The sequence below is a fragment of the Mangifera indica genome, chromosome 12 (assembly GCF_011075055.1).
Source record: "Mangifera indica cultivar Alphonso chromosome 12, CATAS_Mindica_2.1, whole genome shotgun sequence".
NCBI lineage: Eukaryota > Viridiplantae > Streptophyta > Magnoliopsida > Sapindales > Anacardiaceae > Mangifera > Mangifera indica.
In genome coordinates, this window is record NC_058148.1 from 9,485,892 (window position 1) to 9,505,435 (window position 19,544).

The window sequence follows — 19,544 nt, forward strand, 5'->3', positions numbered from 1 at the left end:
TAATATTTTTATCATAGTTAATAAAATACAATAATTTATATTAAATATAATAAAAATTTATATCCAATTTTATAAATAATTTACCTTTATTTTGTAATAATTTTTTATTTTTAATAAAAAAAAAATTACTTGAACCGATCCTGTTCTTTTTTCAATTTTATGTTAACATATATTTGAACTACTTAATCAGATTTTAATAATACGATGGAGAGTAAGCTAAAATTTATTACTGTATATTCATTTTTCTTTCTTAAAGATTAAGGGAATAAGGGAAGCATCAAATAAAATAGAATTATGAATGGAGAATATTGTTTTTTTATTCAGACTCCATAACGTTACAATATATACAATTACAAAGAAGATATAAAAAAAATAAATCAAAATCAAATCAAACCCCTAAAAATATATTCTATCCTAATATACTCTGATAACATTTCTAATAAAATAGAATCAAATCAATAATATATGCTTTGAAAACTTTATAATATAACATAATCATATCACCAAGAATAATGCTTTTATATTGTATTTTCCAAATTTTACAGTACAACATATAAAAAAAAAAATTTTAAAGGGCAAAGTACTATTCCCACCCAGGGTTTAATTTAAAGTCAAAACTACATCGGTGGTTGATAAAAAATTTAAACACTCATTCATTCTTAAACTATCATTAAATTTTTTATTAAATACAAAGATAAAACTGTCATTTAATAAAAATATTAAAAAATATATAACTTTATCTTATTTTTCCCTTAAAGTTTTAAAAATTAACATTTAACTTCATACCTAAACTTTTAAAAGTGACTTTCTCCTCCCCAAATTTCTAATTTTTTCTTTACTCCTCTCACTAGCAACCAACGATCGAAGCAACTGGTTGTTGGATGACGAGTGTCATCTCTGGACAACACTTATTGTCCTTCGTTGGATGATAAAACGTTTCTATTCTCTGGACGATAAAGTGTTGTCTAAATTTAGACAAAATATTGCTCAGATTTGGATGACAATCATCATCCTTAGACGACGGTCATCTTTTAGACGACTTCGTCTTGCTCCTCTGTGGTTGGGTGGAGAAAGTGATTAGATTTCAGAGAGAAAAAATGAATTTTTTAAAATTTAATTTAGAGAGACTATATTTGTTTTTTAAATTAAGAAAAAAATAAGATATAATTTTAATTATTTTAATGTCATTGATAAAATAATGAATTTATCTATTAATTTTAATAAAAAATTTATGGATATATCCTAATAAACTAAAATTTAAATGAATATTTAAATTTTTTATCGGTTATATATATATGTCATTCCAATAAGACTTTGGTGGGAACTTGTGATTTTCCCATATAAAAATTGGTACACGATAAATTCATCGTCGTCGTTTCCTAAAACCCATAACACTTTATTTCTTGTTCAATTTCAGCCTTCCATCACCCGTCCCGTCATCTTCTTCTCTTACCAAACCAACCGCCTCTCTCCCTCGCTCTCTATCTCTTTTATCACAGCAAGCTCTACAGAGTCTTTTTCTTTCTTCAGTCGTTTCATTCAAACACAGTTACACACACATTCATATATACGTTTATTGTTTGGTAACTTTAAGCAAGTTCTACTCAGATTCAAATCGAAATGAAAGAAGGTAAAGTTATTATTAACTTCATAATTTAATTCCATCAGTTTGTTAGTGAAGCTGTGAATTGATTTTGTTGATTTTGTTTTAGGAAACAAAAATAAAATAGCGACGCCGTATGAGGAAGCGTTGGATGCTTTATCTTCTCTCATCACAAAACGCAATCGTGCTGAACCTGGCGACAGATTTTATTCTCTCGATCTCGTTCGCGAGTATGTTAAGGTGATCACGTGAAACATTAGATTGTAAATCTATAAGTTTATATTCTTTTTTTTTTTTAAATTTAAATTATAGTGTTGTTTATATATGTTTAGATGTTGGACTTGGAGGAAGCAATTTCAAAAATGAGTGTTATTCATGTAGCTGGCACTAAAGGAAAGGTACAAAGTGAATTCTTCTTCAATCATAAGTTGAAGCTTATTTGTGTTTTCTAATTTTGTTTTGTGTAGCTGAAACCGTGTTGTGTGTTTAACAAATGTGTTCATTGGTATTTAGTTTACAGGTTGAGAATTGAGAGCAAGCATAAGATTTTCTTGAATTAATGAATCTTTTTTGGAATCTTGCTGTATGCTTATTTAGTTTAGTAGAGCAATAAGAAATGGAGTATATTAAAATTTTGTACAATTATTAACTTGGAGAGCCTAAAGTTGATTGTTTTTGTGTTGATTAGTTTAAGTTATGAATTATCAGTTTCATAAATGGTTATGTGAGGAATATGACTATGTTAGTGACTTATGGAAATTGATGGGGAATTTTCGTTTTTAAATTAAATTATGTTTGCCTCTGTTTCAGTGTTTTTCTGAAATTCTTGAAGAAGTTGATCCAGAAAATAAATTTATAATGATGTTTGAAACTTGCTCTTCTTGCCTTTGGGTCTTCATAGGGATCAACATGCACATTTACGGAATCTATATTGCGACATTGTGGCTTCCGGACTGGGCTTTTCACGTCTCCTCACCTCATTGATGTCCGAGAAAGATTTCGTTTGAATGGGTGAGTTTTTCCGTTAAGTAGATTTATCTTTTATTATCGTCAGTTGTACCCTAGGTGCAGATTGTTTTTTTTTTTGACTGTCAGTTCATACTAAATAATTTTATGATATTTGTTTGTATCAATGAACAGGACCAGTCTCGTTGTCTGTTTCAATTTCATCTCTAATTGATGATTCATTCACTTCATAAATCTTTGGATTATTGTTGTACAGTGTTATTGATTCCCAAAGTAGAGACTATTATGAATTTCTGTTCTACATAATGTAATATAACATTATGGTTGCATGTTAATATTTGGTTGTTCTTGTTGGATGTTGCAGTCTTGAAATATGTGAAGAGAAGTTTTTGGCATATTTTTGGTGGTGTTATGATAGACTAAAGGTATGTTTCTCCACATGTTTTATTATTATTATTTTTTAATGTTTTTAGCTCCATATGCTACTTAAGCTATTTATATTTTAAAGCATACATCCTAAATGAAAAAGGAGAAGATGCAACATAAATACATTGATGAATGTTTTTGTGGTTCTTATTCTTGTGTCTGAATACATAGTTGTGCATTTATAACATTAGTTGTTTTTTGGACAATAGCTGCTTCTGTAGGAGTTATAAAATTTCATGATGTCATTGTGGAATTATTAAATCAATGCATGGTCATAAGAGATTGGATGCATTAGGACTAAAAAGGGAATCTACCCATTACGAGGCTACGTTCACACTCAATATCTTCTACCGTCATTGCTATCCAAAAATCAGAGGTCATTTTGATTTGCAGTCAGAAGGCAATCAATTGAAAGACTGGAATCCTGCGTTAGTCTCCGATAGGGTGCAAGATTTAGAAGCAGATCTTTTGGTCACTTACCTTAATGGTACCTTGCCTCATGGTTAATTCTAGCGTGCAACTACTGTAAAGTCCAACTTTCACTTTAATATCAACCACTGTGAGGAAAACTTCAACAGGAGGGGCTTAACCTTATTCAATTGAACCGACTGAAACCTGGATAAAAAAGGAAACTCCTTATCTAAGTTACTTTAAGAGTATAGACTCTTTCCTCTCTTTATCTTATGAGAGACTTTAGGTTTGGGAGAGAAGCCGTCTTGCTTTTGCCCATGAACCTATTAGACCTGAGGAAAAACTCGCTTGGACCAATAAACCATTGTGGACTACCACTCTTAATCCGTTTCAATATCATATTGATTGCTGAATGAAAATGTTATTCATGTTTCACTACGTATATATTTGTTGGGACAGTGGGTTTGCTTTATGTGTTTATTCTGGTGTTTATGTAGGAAAAAGCTACTAAGGAAGCACCTATGCCTTTTTTATTTCGCTTCCTTACCCTACTTGCCTTCAAGATATTTGCAGAAGAGCAGGTTTATATGTTTAATTTAAAAACCTATATGCACTTACAATGTCAATTTACTAGTACTGAATGCTATTTCTACTGCTACAAGGAATGAGAAAGATTACATTTGCAATAATCTCCTGTGCAGGTAGATGTCGCTATATTGGAGGTTGGAATAGGTGGAAAACTTGACGCAACAAATGTGGTATGTTTAAAGTTTGGTTGGGTATGGAATTTATACATTAATCTGATTTTTAAATGGTTTGTTGTAGTTTTTCTGTGAATTTAATGTTGCATTTTGAAATATGCTTATCTGTTATGGGAATCCTTGTGCTGGGTGCATTATAACTGCTGGAATTTTCTAATGGTTGGGTAATTTATCAGGTTCCAACACCTGTAGTATGTGGTGTGACGGCCCTTGGGTATGACCACATGGAGATTTTAGGTTTGTTACATATTTTCTTAATTTTAGCTAGTATGCACAATTGGTCATCATGTCCTTTATCTGTTTCAATTGTTGTTGTTATAAGTGTAAATGGAAATGTAGAAATTTTAGGTATTCACGAGGATATATTGACAAGTTATTTTGAATATTTGTCTGTATAGGATAGGTTTTTTTTTTTGGGGGTAAGTAAGCAATATATAAAACAAAAAAAAAAAAAAAAGCCTTTGAGAGAAGGATCCAAGAACAGCCTAAACTCAACGTACTTGAAAGGAAGGCCAACAAAACCACAAACCAAATATTAAAGGAAATTACTAATTTCATTCCTTATTGTTTTCAAAAGAAATTGGTTAGATTATTAGGAGCTTTAATTTGTTTTCTTTTCATGGGATTGTGGGTGTGTCCACTTCCTATATATTCTACCTTTATTTCAGAAATTGAAAATCGGAGTAGTATATTTTCTCAAAGTTAGTTTCAGGAAATATATGAAGTTGTAACTTTTGGGATGAAGCAATGCTTCAATGGTGGCATGGAAGTCCCTATTGAATCATTTTCTGAAATATATAAGTTAATCAAATATCTTCCTACTAGAAGTATAATTGGGTCCACTATATTTTTAGTTCTTTTTCCTTTTTCTGCTTGCTATTAACAGGGAATACACTGGGAGAAATTGCTGGGGAGAAGGCTGGAATCTTTAAGGTGTTCTTTTTTAAAATTGTATTCACTGCATAACTTACATGTAAATAGAATATTTTTTGTCCCACACCACAATTGTGGAGTCTTTGATGTTTCTTTTCTTTATAAACATGGCTTTGCGTATCCTGATGCAGCATGGTGTTCCTGCCTTTACTGTGTCCCAACCTGAAGAAGCTATGCGTGTACTTGAACAGAAAGCCGCGATGTTGGATGTAAGTTTTCTTTGACTGTTGACTTCTTTTGGATGGAGAAATGGAAAATGTATGACGTAGAACCCAGCTGCAAATTATTGAAAGATCTTTTAGATGATTTATGCTATGGTTATAACCCTAAACTGAGTTGTCTATTATGGATAAAAAATGCAGACATACTTGTTATGCTGGTTTTCAGTGACTGATTAAGTAATGGCATTTCTTTAGACATTTGCGGACCTGCTTATTTGTTCAAATCACAAATATAATGTGTGTTGTTAATCAATACTATGATGTTGTGAGGGATTCAATATCATAGATGAGAATTTGGGCTTGTTTTTTAATGAAAGGCACCCCTTCTATTTGTGCTACCACAGTATTTCCAAGTGCATATTATCAGTTGTCTTAACCCAGTGATGCCCCTCCATTTGTTCAGGGTCCTTCACATAGTGGATCAGAACACTTAACCCAGTCAAGTATAGTATTTGGTTGTCCGATTAGAAGCAAGTTAAGTTGCTTTGTGCCAAATAGAAAACAATCAGAATTTATCAACCTTTAGTGGAGTGTTTAAAAATATCAAACTAATGACAGGTACCCCTTCAAGTAGCTCAACCATTGGATGGAAGCTTGCTAAATGGCTTAAAACTTGCACTTGAAGGCGAGCATCAATATAGTAATGCTGGTCTTGCCGTTGCACTGTCATCTACATGGCTTCAGAGGACTGGTCATCTTGAGTTTGGCTACCTGGAACAGATGGTAAGTTCTTTGTATTGAAGTTTACCTCTACGTATTTGTTTTCTGTTATATTGATTTGTTCACTCCTTTTCAATTTTTTATCTACATGAAGCAGACTTCGCTGCCTGAACAATTCATCAAAGGGCTTACAATGGCTAGTTTGCAAGGACGGGCACAGAGAGTCCCTGATCGATTTATGAACATTGAAACCACTGGGGAGCTGGTATTCTATTTGGATGGAGCTCATAGTCCTGAAAGCATGGAAGTATGTGGAAAATGGTTTTCTCTGGCAATAAAGGAGGATAATCAGCAACAAACTTTGGATTTTCAACCATCTTCACAAGAATTGGCTCAGAATCACCAGGTCCCTTATGGAAGATCCAGGAAAAACTCTGCACAGGTAGAGCAACAGCTTTGTCAAGGATATTCCAATAACACAAAAAGAAAAACAATTTTTTAAAATTTAGGAACAGCATAGGCATTAAATTTTCGAAACAGCAAAGGTGTTTGGCTTCAGATCAATTACCTTTGCAATGATGGTGGATCACGTGGCTTTTTGACCTTCTGTTTCTTAATTGGTAAATTACAAGTTGTGTTAAATAGCTAATAGATAATATGAGCTTCACTCTTCCTAGTAATGTGATCTGTTGCAGAAGTATATTTATCTCTGTTATCAGACCAGAAACTTACATCACCTACAATACATGTAGGTACACATGCTTGTGATGGTGTGTATTTTATACTTTTGCATGTGATTTTCCGGTTGCATCATGAATTTTTCTTATTGATATCTTTGCTTGATTGGGTTATATTTGAGTAATGCTGAAAAGAAGTTGCTGAAAAATCCTTGCAGATTTTGTTGTTCAATTGTATGTCAGTGCGAGATCCTCAGTTGCTTTTTCCACGCCTGATGAACACATGTGCTAGCCATGGTTAGTGTATGGCATCTTTTTAAATATATTCTCTTTTATTTTTGTTGAACAAGAGTTTCAATAGTGATAGTCTTTTCAAAGAATCTTAATGCATGGATCAGATAATGGCCTCAAGCATCTAAATTGTGAAATTCAGGGAAGTCCATACGAACGGAAATTAGAAGTAATTTGGAAAATAAAATTTTACATTTGATGTTGATGGTACTTTTTATGGTTTTTTTTGGGGGGGGGGGGGGGGAATTTAGGTGTTTATTTCAAGAAGGCACTCTTTGTACCAAATATATCAGTGTATCACAAGGTTGGATCCCATAATTTACCGCCGACTGAGTCGCAAGTTGATTTGTCGTGGCAGTTTACTCTTCAAAGAGTATGGGAAAATCTCTCGCAGGGTGATAAAGGTACTATTTAGATTTGTACATTGATAAGTTAGATGTTGTAACTATAGTATATCATCAAGTACATAGATGATATGTTATTATGTGATTCAGTTATTTTAAATTAAGGATAATGTAACACTCAATCACATGATGATACATTATCTGTATATTTAATTGTGTCATTAAAAATGTTTTCCCATAGCATTGCTTGTCTATATAAGAAACTTATTCTTTTGACTCTCTAGGAGGGAAGGCCAGGAATGGTGATGCTGGTTCTGAAGACATTATTGAGGATACGGAAATGATTGCCCGGAGTTGTGAAAACAGTGCAGTCTTTTCTTCTCTCCCGTTGGCTATCAAGTGGCTCAGGGACAGTGTTCAAAAAAATCAATCTGTTCGTATTCAGGTAATGCTGGTTTTTTTAAGGTGTATTTTTTTCTCGAAACTTATGACCTACTTGGTAGACAATATAATTTCTTCTAAAATATATCTGGAATATATCTATGTCAACAATGTATTCTCGCTTAAAAGCCATTATCTGTATACTTGCTTGTGATTTTTTTTTGTTTGTTTTATGCCTGTTAAAGTCGAATTTTGTGTAGTCGGGATTTGACTTTTCACTGCTGCATTTATGAGATTATATCATAAAGTTCCAATTTAATTTCCCAGGTCCTTGTAACTGGCTCCTTACATCTGGTGGGTGATATGCTGAAATTAGTGAAGTGAGGTCATAGTCGGAGGTGAAGTTGTCACTTATTTGACGTGCTTCAGAAGAAAACTTTTACTGAGAGGCAAAATGCCAAAGAAAAAGTTTACTCATCTTAATTTTCAAGCGAATTCATGTCAGCATCTGAGATAGATCTTCTGTTTTGTTAAGCAAAAAATTTTAGTGTATTTTGTACTACAAAATAGTAATCACACAAGTGCGTGTGTGCATGTGTGCACATATATACACATATATATGAAAAATCAGAAATCTCATTCATATTTATTGAATAAATAAATTTAAGATATAATGATCTGATTCGTAATTATTTATTATATCGAATAAATTAAAATTTTATAAATGTGATAAAAATTTAAATTTAAGTTTTTATTTTGAAATTTTAATATTCCATAAATTGTTTCCGATTTATTTTCCATTATATTTTTGCTAGAGGAAAGTTGGCGAATGGGAATTGTTACATCACACTTGCCCCAGTTATATTAAAGAATATATATACTGTTTATCGTGATTGCAGCTTGACAGACTAATATTTAACCATATCTGCACGGTTCGGCAAAATCCAGAAAAGAAAAAGACAAAATTCTCAATTCCCATTCTTCCAGTCCAGGGGAATCACCAGGGGGAAATTGTAATAAAGTATTTTCAGTTTTAGCTAGATAGATTGAGATGATGCAATATTGGCAGTCAACCTCGTGACATCACGAGATTCAATAACTAACATGATCAACCAACCCGTCATCACATTCCATGAACTCTCAGTATATAATCCAAACAACAAAAAAATAACACATATTAAGGTATATAAAAAAATACAATATAATAAATATATAATATATATTATATAATATAATATATATTATTGATTTAGATTAATAAACTTTTTAAAGAAATAATAATATAGAAAAAATATATTTAAGAAATTTATGGTATTTTATGGGAAATGTTGTAACAATTAGAATTTTTTATTTTTTTAATTATTATTTAAAAAAAATGTATCTTATATGTAATACATAATACAGAAAATTAAATATTTAATGCGTGATATGATACGTGATTCAACTATTATAATCTGTATAGGCTCACAAATCCCACCTCTAATAAAATTTATTCTTTACAAATGATCTCCCTTTTTTCCAGCCTCGCTCCACTAACTTTGCCCAGAAAAAAAATTGCAGTAAACTATGTGATATTATACCACTTAAGAAGCATAAACTCATTGAAACCATCAACAAACCATAATACCGAGGCATCCTCACCAGTGCTCATAAAAGTTGGCGCAGATGTTGGTTTTCTTTCCTGAGAGACTTGATTTCTTTCATTAGCTTGGCTTGATTATCCAGAATTGAGCTCATCACACTCGACATTTCCATCTGTTCAAATATTCCATATACATAGCTTAGACAATTTTTTATTGAAAGCTGAAGCAAAGGAGTACTAACACATCCGTACCTCGTGCATATGGAATTGTCTTAAAATTTCAATATGAAGGTTCCTCATATCATCATGTATGGATTTCTGAAATGAATCAAGAGTTTCTTCGAGAGTACACTGAAAAAGCTGAAGAGTAAAATTACTTTCCTGCTGCGGAGCCTTTAGCGTTTGTGAGGTTCCTCCTTATAATTGGATCAATGATCATTGTGACATAATAGAAGCAAAGAGCTATTCCAATGTGAGCCAAAAAAAAAAAAATGCTGAAGCCAACTTGTACTCTTACATTTATGGATGGAAGAGCTCCTGGTTCCATTGCGGTCAATGTGTCACATCTTGACAACAAGCTACTCAAAATTTCTTCCCTGGTTTTGGCTCCCGTTTTTGTTTTGGGTGTGCCACTTGAAGGTGATGTGCTGTCACTGAAGGCTGAAGTAGTGCTGATTCTCTCAGCATAGGTGAAATATCTCTCAGGTAGAGTCAAAGATGTTGTTCTGGGTGAGTCAAGGTTAGCTAGCCTAGTAAAGCCTTTTGCACCAAGAGACAATGATGTTGAACTAGAGGAAAGGTTTTCCGGAAATCCCAATGTAGAGGGCTCCTGATTTGAAGAGACATCCTTGATGCGCAAGTTTTCATAGATTGAGTTAGAACCTGTCAATGGGCTCGTCTGACTAAGTGATGAGAACAGATCAGAATACGCAAGCCCTGATGTCAGACCTCCAGACGTCGATGTCCCAAAACAAGATGGCAGATGTAGTTTGGTAAATTTATTAGGTAATTTTTCACCACCCCAAGCTTCTGGAGGCATGATGGAGGAGTCTTCAACCTTGGAAGAATGTGTTGACACTGATTCAGCATAGGAAGATCTGGCGTCATCCTGCACAAAATTGTAGATAAAAAAAATGAATGTGCAGCCAGGGAGATATTGGAAAATACAAATACACGTCAAGGAGAGGTAGAAAAAAGATGTTGTGTACTTAAAGTATGTCTCGATTACTAGTCAATATTAACCACATTGAATTAGCTCTATGAACAGGAAACCAATAAAAAAAGACAGCGCTCTATGAACATTAAGATTGATATTAACTATTTACATCCAGAAGAAAAGAAAGAAATATCGCACATTGCATGCATCTAGTATAAAAATGCAAACAAATACTAAACCTGTTTAGAGGTTGAACTGAATTTCCAATAAAAAATTGGATGATCATTAACCCCGTCCTCTGCAAAAGGGGATCTCCTACTGGATGAAGGATTAAAAAGGGATGAAAGCTTCTTATCAACAGATAGATGATCTTTCTTTGGTCCCTCAGGCTTATCCCACAGCTTATCAAGTGTGGGTGTAATTGGTTGAACATCCACAAGAGGGGAAAATACCTCCATATCATCCTTAAAGTTAGAACGAGAAGCACGTAATCTTGCCAATGATCCACCTGCCTTGAGATGGATATGTTGTGGTGTTTCCTCTGTTAAAGAGAAATTGAATGTTCTTAATACAGAATCACTACTATTCACCGAAAGCAAAGATGCTTATGCAGTAGTGCTTGAACGGCTAATAAGATGAGAACCTGGAACTGCTGTGGACAATGAAGGGCCTGTTGATGCCACTGAAGGAAGCGGGTCAGGCATAAGAATTGAATCTTCAGCAGCACCCCCCAAAAGAGCAGTCTCTGCAGCACAAATGCTCTCATTAACAATAACAGGCTTCAATCTTTGCCAGCATAAACTTGAAACAACCTGATAAATACTGCAAAGTATTAACAGAGATTACAAACTCAACAAACAACAATAATTACATTTGCAACCTGGATCTTTAGTTAACAATGAGATGTAGGATGGCCTAGAGATATTAGGGACCTATTGTTAATCTCTAGGATTTGTTTTTATCTTCTCCCCTAGTTTAAATCAAAGAAGACTTCCCCACTTGGATTAGTCTGTCTTTAGAGATTTAATTTCCTCCCATAGATTTATTTTATTTACTAGTAATTTGTTTCCTTTACTTACAATTTGGCTATATAAATAAAAGCCAAAATCATTATTGTTGGATGAGTTGAAAATAAAGCCTTCTCCTACAATGTCCATCTCACTCTGTTCTCTCTCTCTCTCTCTCTTTAAAATATAGGGGGTCTATCTCGCTCCCTTGATTATTCTAATTTTCTCCCATTTCAATTCTTCTATGACTTCCCCTTTATTGCTTTCTTTATAAATTCCCCATCACTGACTGTCTATGATAATATTAATAACATTCTTACATTTATTGAAAATCATCCAAGAGATAACATTTCTATAACATGTTTAAAACATATGATGCATTAATTATATTTAACCTTTCCCCTTTCATTTTTAATACCTATTGAGGAAAGAATGCATAGTGAAAAATGAAAAACATGACTCTCTTAGAGAGAAGCATTGCACTGTGATGAATCAGCGCATACAACTTAGTTCTACTCATCTTGGTAACTCTCGACTCAACACAAGAGGATTCAAGTCCCTGCATAACCAAATTGACTTAGAAGGCATTACTGCTTGTCAATGTTAAGGAAGGATTCAACAACAACAATCAAAATGTACAATGCACAACTAGGAAAAATGAAAATCTACAATTCATACATTCATCATGGTAAGAGCAAACTTTAGTTTACGAAAGAAGAATCTGACCAACAAAGCTCATACACATAACTTACGCACTTGAATCATACAAACAAGTTTAAGGTGATTATAAAAGACATCTTGCAAGCCAATGCAAACAACTGAATAAAGATCCATTTCCAAATTTTATGTCCTTAGTTAAAACATCTATAGGAAAAGAAGCCTACCTCTAAACCGCTATAAGCACGAAGAGCGGTAAAAGGCTGTAGTTTGCTACGAACATCATAGAACATTGCTAGTTCCGGCTGCCAGTACTAAACCATCATCTCTAAAGGCCAATGAAGAGAAAGGTGCCTCATAAGTAATGCAAGATGATGGTCTTCTAGACCCTGAGTCATACAAGTGTATAGCTTTTTATCCAGCCCAACACTTGCAATTACTGTTGCAAGGAGAACAATTCAGAGACGAGCGTATTTTTTTAGTTCAACCAAGTTCTGACCCCAAAAATGATTCACAGTTCCAAAGTTTGCCAAAACAATTTTGCATTCTCTCCACTAGTGCAATAGGAAAACAGTTCCAACCAAATAAAATAAGACAAGACCTTATCAGTGGAAGGTGACAAGCTAATCCCAGCCGTTGAAGCAGAATGCCGTTTCAGCCAAGAAGCCTGCAAACAGATATGTGATCATCATCACATAAATTTGTCTTTTACAACCTGAAATAAAAATATAGCTCACTGAAACAAGAATCTAATGAATACTCAGGATCCAGAAATGTGATCGATATCACATAAATTTGTCTTTTAAAGCCTGAAATAAAAATATAGCACTACTGAAACAAGAATCTAATGAATACTCAGTATCCTGAAATGTGATTGTTATCACATGAATTTATCTTTTACAAACAGAAATAAAAATATAGCGCTACTGAAATGCATACTCAATATCAGTAAACAAAAAAGTCAAGCCACCATTTTTGGAAAAACAAAAATGCGGAGGTGAGCTTAGAGTTATCCTTTTAACCTCCAATTTTTAGCCAACCAGTTTTTTGATCATGATCTGATCGAAGCTAAATAGGATGAATAAAAGAAAAGGAAAGCATAAATATATATAACTTGACTATAGTCTACATAGGATGGATCTGTGAGAATTAAACAGTGAACTCCCCTTATTTCAGGAAAGCCAGTGGCCTCATGAGAATTCTTCCAAATCAACAGGCTGCATTCAGCATCAGAAGATAAATATATTTTATTTAATTACTGATTCCAAAATGAATAAAATATATTTCTTTCGTCCTCTAGATGTTCTTTATTATATATTTAATATTTCCATACTCCACAATCTTCAATCAACTAAAATTGCCATTCTTTAATCAGTTACAAGCACAGTATCAAGAACAATTTTCCATGAAGTAGCTGGGATTTTTCTCTTTTTTTTATTTTTATGAAAGTAGGTCTAACATTGTTTAAGTTTAGACATGATATCCTTCTGAAGCATGCAACTTATTAACCATAACAAATTTCCAATGTATGCACTTGTTACCCAATCCAATAAGAAAGTAACATAACAAACCTTTGGGCTACGGCCAGTTGTATCCCACAAATTCACAGTCCCATCATCACCTGCAGTCACTAAAAGGTGTTGACTAAACCATGAATAATCAAGCACTCTCAGCACCTGGCCTTAAAATCATCGGACCAAAAATTAGCTCGGAAACCAGAGACTCTAAATAACAAACACCAGACGATAAAGGAACCCAGCTGCAAGAAGCTAACAACCTGTTCATTAGGGTCCTTTAATTCAGCAGCCCTTGCTCCAGAAGCAAGGTTATGAAGAATAAGATCCCCACTTAGACTAATAGAAGCCAAGTGCTCATCTTTGCAATTGTATATCACTCCTGTTATAGTATTATTATGGCCCTTCAACCACTTGATGCAACGTATCCGCTGCAAATCCCATATTCTTACGACTTGGCTGCTTCCACCAGAACATATGTATCTGGATCCCTTGTTGCTAAAGCTAATAGTTAATATAGATTCCTGGAAATTAAAAAAAATACAGAAATAAATTGATTTATTAATGTATCATGAAAAGCTTAAACTGGCAGCTAATGGAAGATAAATTTAAGGAAAACAAACAATCAAAACGCAAGGGTCTTTCCGGACACAGGAGCATTACATAATATTAGGTCATATTTTGTTAAGTATAAATATAAAACCCCCAGTGTCAACTCTGGTTCTTTCTAGATGTGAGAAATGATGATATCCAATTTGTGAATAACAAGTCTTGTAGATACCAGTTAGGCATCAAGATCAAAGGCACATCCAACCCAGAAGTCGATTACCTCAATATTGTCTCCACTATCTGTCCCAGAGACAGGAATTGTCCCCATGCTTTGTCCATTTTTCCTCCAAAACGATATCTTCTTGTCCTCTCCAGCACTTGCAACAACTAAATCTGCAAGAAACAGACCCCAATTTGAAACAAATAACAAAAATAAACTATAGAAAAATAGTCCTCCATTCTAAATCACGAATATAGAAACTAATCCAAATATCACACTTGAACTGAAATCCTAGAACATTACACTTCTCAAATAAGTCTAATACACTAGTATATGCTCAGTTGAGTTCAATAATAATAATAATAATAAAAAATACAAATTCGACTCAAATGGACATAGTAATAAAATAAACTGGCAAAATTTAGCTAAAGCTAAACACGTAAATCTCTAAATCCGACTAAATATTTTTTTTAAGAAATGTAATCCGAAAGCGAAATCAAAGACGAGTGAGTGACTCATTGGTGTGGTTCCACTTGACCGAGTTGACAAGGCAACCAGGAGAGGGCGTGTAACTTACAATGAAGGGATCGCCGGGGCTCACGCGATACATCAAAGAGCTTGACAGTGTCATCACCGCCTGCCGCTAGCAGTGCCATTGATGGATCCGCTAATTTGATACTTTTTCTCCAGAAAAATTTTCTCGTAAAGTAGTAGGATTGGAAATTTTGAACAGAAAATGGGTATTGGAAAAATAATTGTACTTTGTTTTGCAATTTATTGCTTAACTTTTAGATGGAAAATCTGTACCAGAAAGAGAGCCAAAAATCAAAATTGAGTTGCGTGAAGAAAAGAGGTAGTAAAAGCGGACGCCATTTAATTCTGAGCCTTTCCGCAATCTCCTTTTTTTCCAGAATGATTGTAACATTATTCCTGAATTAGGACGTAGAATTTACAACACTGAAGAAAACACCGCATTCAGAATTTTATGCTCCATGGCCAAATTTGAACAATAATTTAGGCACTGTATTGGTCAGTTTGATCAACATCAAAGATTTAGTGGTGAAGAAGGCGATTTGTTCTATCAGAGAATATGATTGAATAAATTCGAAAAATAATGCAACAAAAGAAGCTTAGAAGATTACAACACATCACTTGACAAGTTTGGCCGACTAAGATTCAGCAGCAGCCGCAACACAGACAAAATGGTTATGTCTAAAGCATCTAGATTTAAATCTAGCTTATGCTTGACAAGCCTATAATCCCGACATACTTAAGGTTGCCTTTCACTTGGTGGCCTTCGAAATACCATCATGGAAACACAATATATGCAATCGACTATCTTGTAAAACCAGAAAGTGTATAAACTATCTGATACAAACAGCTCAACCTACTCTTGAAAAGCTAAACCTTCTTTAGATTTTATATACACAAGCACTGTCAATAAGTTTGCTACCATAATGAAGGGAGAAAATATAAACGATAAAGTTTCTTGGCTTCTACAACCCACACTCCCCTGCGCCCTCCCATACAAAAAGCATTTGTTGCCAGAGTTGTAGAAGATCTCCCCGCCTTTAAGCCAAGCATCACATCCTAATCCCTCCCCTCAAGTGTTCAGTGATCTTTCATTTCAGCTATTTTCATGCGCAAAAGAGAAGAACCAGCAGTTAGAAGCAACAACTGATTGATTATCATCAAATTTATTTCAAGAAAGCCATTTGTTCTAATAAAAATTAGATAATGATCCTCCTCAAAATCTTGAAATACATTAAATCAAGAGCACAATGCGGCACTTTGAGCAGAAATGAGTCATTAGAGATATCTTTTTTATATAAATAGATTTGCTTTTTCATATCAGAAATCAAAATTTTTGTGTATCATTATAATTTTGGACTTAAGTGTCAACTGTGATACAATGACGATAATAAGACAATAGACTGAAATTGAGAAGATGATGGTACATGATTTCTCCAAGTTCCTATTTGCGTTTCTACTTCAGTATGTGCTTTCAGGATGGCATTATTCACGGAAGCTGATATCATTACTTTAGATAGAAATCAGTTAATCAACTAATAAAAATTAATAATTCTGAACTCCCCTTCCACCTCATTAAAGAGAAATGCAAATACTGATACAAACAAGAAGAACTGTGAGATTAACCCAGAACAAGCATGAGCACAACTGGAACTAACTCAATAATAAATGTAATAACCCATGACCAATTACATCAAAAATAAGATGAAGGAACAAATGAAATAATTAGCAATGTTCAGCTAACCTTGGTTAAGCTTGAGAAGCTAGCAAACATCACATTTTTGTAGACATAAAAAACTTAGCTTTTTTCTCTGCTGGCTTAAGAATCTGGAAAGAACACACCAGTTCTTCATCAATACTCATCATTGCACCAGCATTATCAAACTCACCACAATAGTTGGGAGCTGAAAATATGGTAACAAGTTGCCTATCAGCAAAGAATTCATATCCATCCTCCACAACCTAGAATATGAAAAAATAACTACCATGAGTCACGCAACCTTTTTACCCAAAAAGAAACTTGAAAAGAAAGAGTGGACAAGCCAACCACCTGATGGGCACGGCAGACCAGGTCTAGATCATGCTTTTTCAAGAATTCTGACACCTTGTCAGCACCGAAGGTGTATGAAACTCCTCTGTCATTCATTCCCCATCCCTGAACATCTTTTCCAGGATCCGACCAGAGCAAATCACAAAGTAAACCATTGTCAGGAACAGCAGTAGGGCGAGTTAGGTTTCTAATTTGATCCAAGTTTGACAGGTCAGGAGAAAGACCACCATGCATGCACAGTATTTTTTCATCTATAAGAGCCGCCACAGGAAGGCAGTTAAAACAGTCAGTAAAGGCTTTCCAAAGTCTCACATTAAACCGCCTTTTGCACTCATCATAAAATCCATATATCCGATTAATGGAAGCACATTCATGGTTTCCTCGTAGGAGAAAAAAGTTTTCTGGATATTTAATCTTATATGCAAGCAAAAGACATATAGTTTCCAAACTTTGCTTGCCACGATCCACATAGTCCCCTAAAAACAAATAATTGGCTTTAGGAGGAAAGCCTCCGTATTCAAAAAGCCTCAATAAATCACTATATTGCCCATGTATGTCACCTGCGGATTTCAAAGAAATATCAAAGCCAATCAACTAAGCCACATAACCTCTATATAGATATGAATCATCAATATAATCTGTGGTTAACTGACATGTCTACTAATGTGCAATTTGTTAGACAGTATTCTTATAATAACCCAACACATCTGAAACTTGAAACAGGGATTGTCTTGCACCCAACACTTGCCAGCGTCCAAGCAAAATAAATGAAAATTATCACTAGTGCAATCACTCACTAGTACAGCATATCAATATCCCTTAAACTTCATAAGAAATTATTATGACCATCGAAGAACCCATTCCAAAACACTCAAATTTGCAACTTTTATCCACACAACCTTAGTTATCTACACCAAAAGGACATATGTTTGTTCTACAAGACTTATAATTCCAAGATTTTCAGCTTCAAGTCATTTAGTTTCTCACCAATCAAACAGTGCACATCAAAGATTCAAGAATATTAAATCACAAGTTAGCAACAAAAAAATAAAAAAAAAGGATATCTCAATAATAAATGGTTCATTCAGCACAAAATAAAAATCCTAATTATCTCCACAGTGCATTCTATAACAATGTAGGCTATATTACCTTGTCTAGAATCCTTACCCTTGATAGAGCCCAAATTGATTGGTCATTTTCCTTAAAAAATACCCATTATACAATCAAATTACAATTCTACCATAACACAATAGGTCTATCAAAGACCAATGTAATAATATTAAAACAAAATATAAACAATCACTTAAGAATAAAGCAGCAAAAACAAGTAAAACTGAAAACTTTTTATATGTCTAAATAAATTACCACAAATCTTCATCGGGGCTTCAAGTTCAAGCAAGTTAGGTTGTCGAATAAAGATGTCTCTAGAGGCAACACAAAGCTGTTTGATCTCGGTCTCTGAGAGCTGGACCTGCTTTCCTGGTCGGGCTAATCGGACCTCCGTGAGCCGATTGATTATGTCATCCAATATGTTAGGGTCCATGGTTGCTTGCCCGTGTGCTGCCATCAGATCCTCCTTCAATGGCCGTGATCAAATGATGATGATGATCAAAATGGAAAGGCTTTTAGTTCAAATTTTTGTATATCTTTTGGCGTTGCAGTGTTTGGGTGTGTACGTTCTACGGTGGTGGTGTGTTCAAATTAGAGTTAAAAACAGAATAATATAATATTTCTCGGTAAAAAAAGAGGGGGAAAAGAAAAAGAAATTGAAAATTATTTAATTTTTCTGAGAGGGTTTAGATTAGAAGATGGAGATGGCTGCATCTCCTATGCGATGGAGCTGCCTACAAAGATTTTTTTTTTTATTATTATTCAGAGCGCAATTGGGGCTCCTTATACGATATTGTTTATGAGTCAGCCAAGCCAATGGACCCAGGACGAGTAGCGATTGCCCTAAAGAGTTCGACTCAAATTTAAACCTTATAAATTATGTATATTATAATTTTTATTTTTATTCTTTATAAGATGTAAGTAAATATTTTAAGACTTGATTGTATTGATATTTTATTCAAACTGAGTCATAAATTCACCAAACTAATCAATTCACACTTGTACTCAATTTGAAAGTCAAACTTGAGTAACTTGAATTTGAGTTCGGTTTGATTTGAGATAAGTTGGGCTATAAGCTACTTGAGAGTAGCTTGACTTGGTTGCAACCCAATCCATGTGTTTCAACAAATATTAAGCCCTCACTCTTATTCCATTAAATCTATTAGTTACCTTTAATGTGTAACAAAGCATATTTGTACTTGTTCAATTTCTTAAAGGGTATTAATGTGTAACACACACATGTATATCTCAAAGGGAAAATTATCTTTTAAATAACTTTATGATCATATATAAATGTGACATAAGTTAAGAGTTGAAATAAATATACATACTGAATTTTTAAGTAGATGAACAGTTGTATATGAAGGTTGCATGTCTGTTTCATCTGAATGTCATATCAGTAAAATGGATAACATATTACATAAAATATTTAAACGGAGACACAATCGTACATACTTAGGATGCACGCTTGTGTAATCTGTTATGAAAAAAATA

At 33.9% G+C, this 19,544-nt stretch overlaps 2 protein-coding genes and 1 pseudogene across 4 annotated transcripts; 1 reads left to right on the top strand and 2 right to left on the bottom strand.

Moving 5' to 3' along the window:
- Window positions 1-1,371: 1,371 nt before the first annotated feature.
- On the top strand, window positions 1,372-8,348 carry LOC123192722 (folylpolyglutamate synthase). Of its 2 annotated transcripts, none has more exons than XM_044605365.1 (16): window positions 1,372-1,630; window positions 1,713-1,843; window positions 1,936-2,001; window positions 2,505-2,614; window positions 2,934-2,994; window positions 3,904-3,987; window positions 4,108-4,164; window positions 4,344-4,404; window positions 5,054-5,100; window positions 5,232-5,309; window positions 5,880-6,044; window positions 6,136-6,423; window positions 6,877-6,955; window positions 7,201-7,353; window positions 7,578-7,738; window positions 8,002-8,348. In XM_044605365.1, the coding sequence occupies exons 1-16, from the start codon at window positions 1,621-1,623 to the stop codon at window positions 8,056-8,058; spliced, it is 1,608 nt and encodes a 535-aa protein (XP_044461300.1). In that variant the 5' UTR covers window positions 1,372-1,620; the 3' UTR covers window positions 8,059-8,348. The 2 variants fall into 2 exon arrangements, with proteins under 2 accessions (XP_044461300.1, XP_044461301.1); XM_044605366.1 differs by having other exon boundaries at window positions 1,373-1,630; window positions 6,139-6,423.
- A 755-nt stretch (window positions 8,349-9,103) lies between these two features.
- Window positions 9,104-16,398, bottom strand: LOC123192040 (annotated as a pseudogene).
- On the bottom strand, window positions 15,432-18,811 carry LOC123192723 (serine/threonine-protein phosphatase PP1 isozyme 4-like). 2 transcript variants are annotated; one of them, XM_044605367.1, is made up of 4 exons: window positions 18,306-18,808; window positions 16,941-17,500; window positions 16,635-16,852; window positions 15,432-15,990 (listed from the first exon to the last, which is right to left on the bottom strand). In XM_044605367.1, exons 1-3 carry the CDS (start codon window positions 18,505-18,507, stop codon window positions 16,664-16,666), a joined length of 951 nt encoding a protein of 316 aa, XP_044461302.1. In that variant the 5' UTR covers window positions 18,508-18,808; the 3' UTR covers window positions 15,432-15,990; window positions 16,635-16,663. The 2 variants fall into 2 exon arrangements, 1 of the variants encoding a protein (XP_044461302.1); XR_006496930.1 differs by having other exon boundaries at window positions 16,635-16,794; window positions 18,306-18,811.
- Between the last annotated feature and the right edge of the window lie 733 nt (window positions 18,812-19,544).

Bases quoted from the DNA above. Each gene is read 5' to 3' on its own strand.
- LOC123192723 (XM_044605367.1), bottom strand. From the start codon at position 18,507: ATGGCAGCACACGGGCAAGCAACCATGGACCCTAACATATTGGATGAC. The intron at 17,501-18,305 runs GTAATTTATTTA...TGAAATCCGCAG, and splicing joins AGCCCCGATGAAGATTTGTG to GTGACATACATGGGCAATAT. The intron at 16,853-16,940 runs GTGGTTGGCTTG...TTCATATTCTAG, and splicing joins TGGTCTGCCGTGCCCATCAG to GTTGTGGAGGATGGATATGA.
- LOC123192722 (XM_044605365.1), top strand. The intron at 2,615-2,933 runs GTGAGTTTTTCC...TGGATGTTGCAG, and splicing joins GAAAGATTTCGTTTGAATGG to TCTTGAAATATGTGAAGAGA. The intron at 7,739-8,001 runs GTAATGCTGGTT...TTAATTTCCCAG, and splicing joins ATCAATCTGTTCGTATTCAG to GTCCTTGTAACTGGCTCCTT.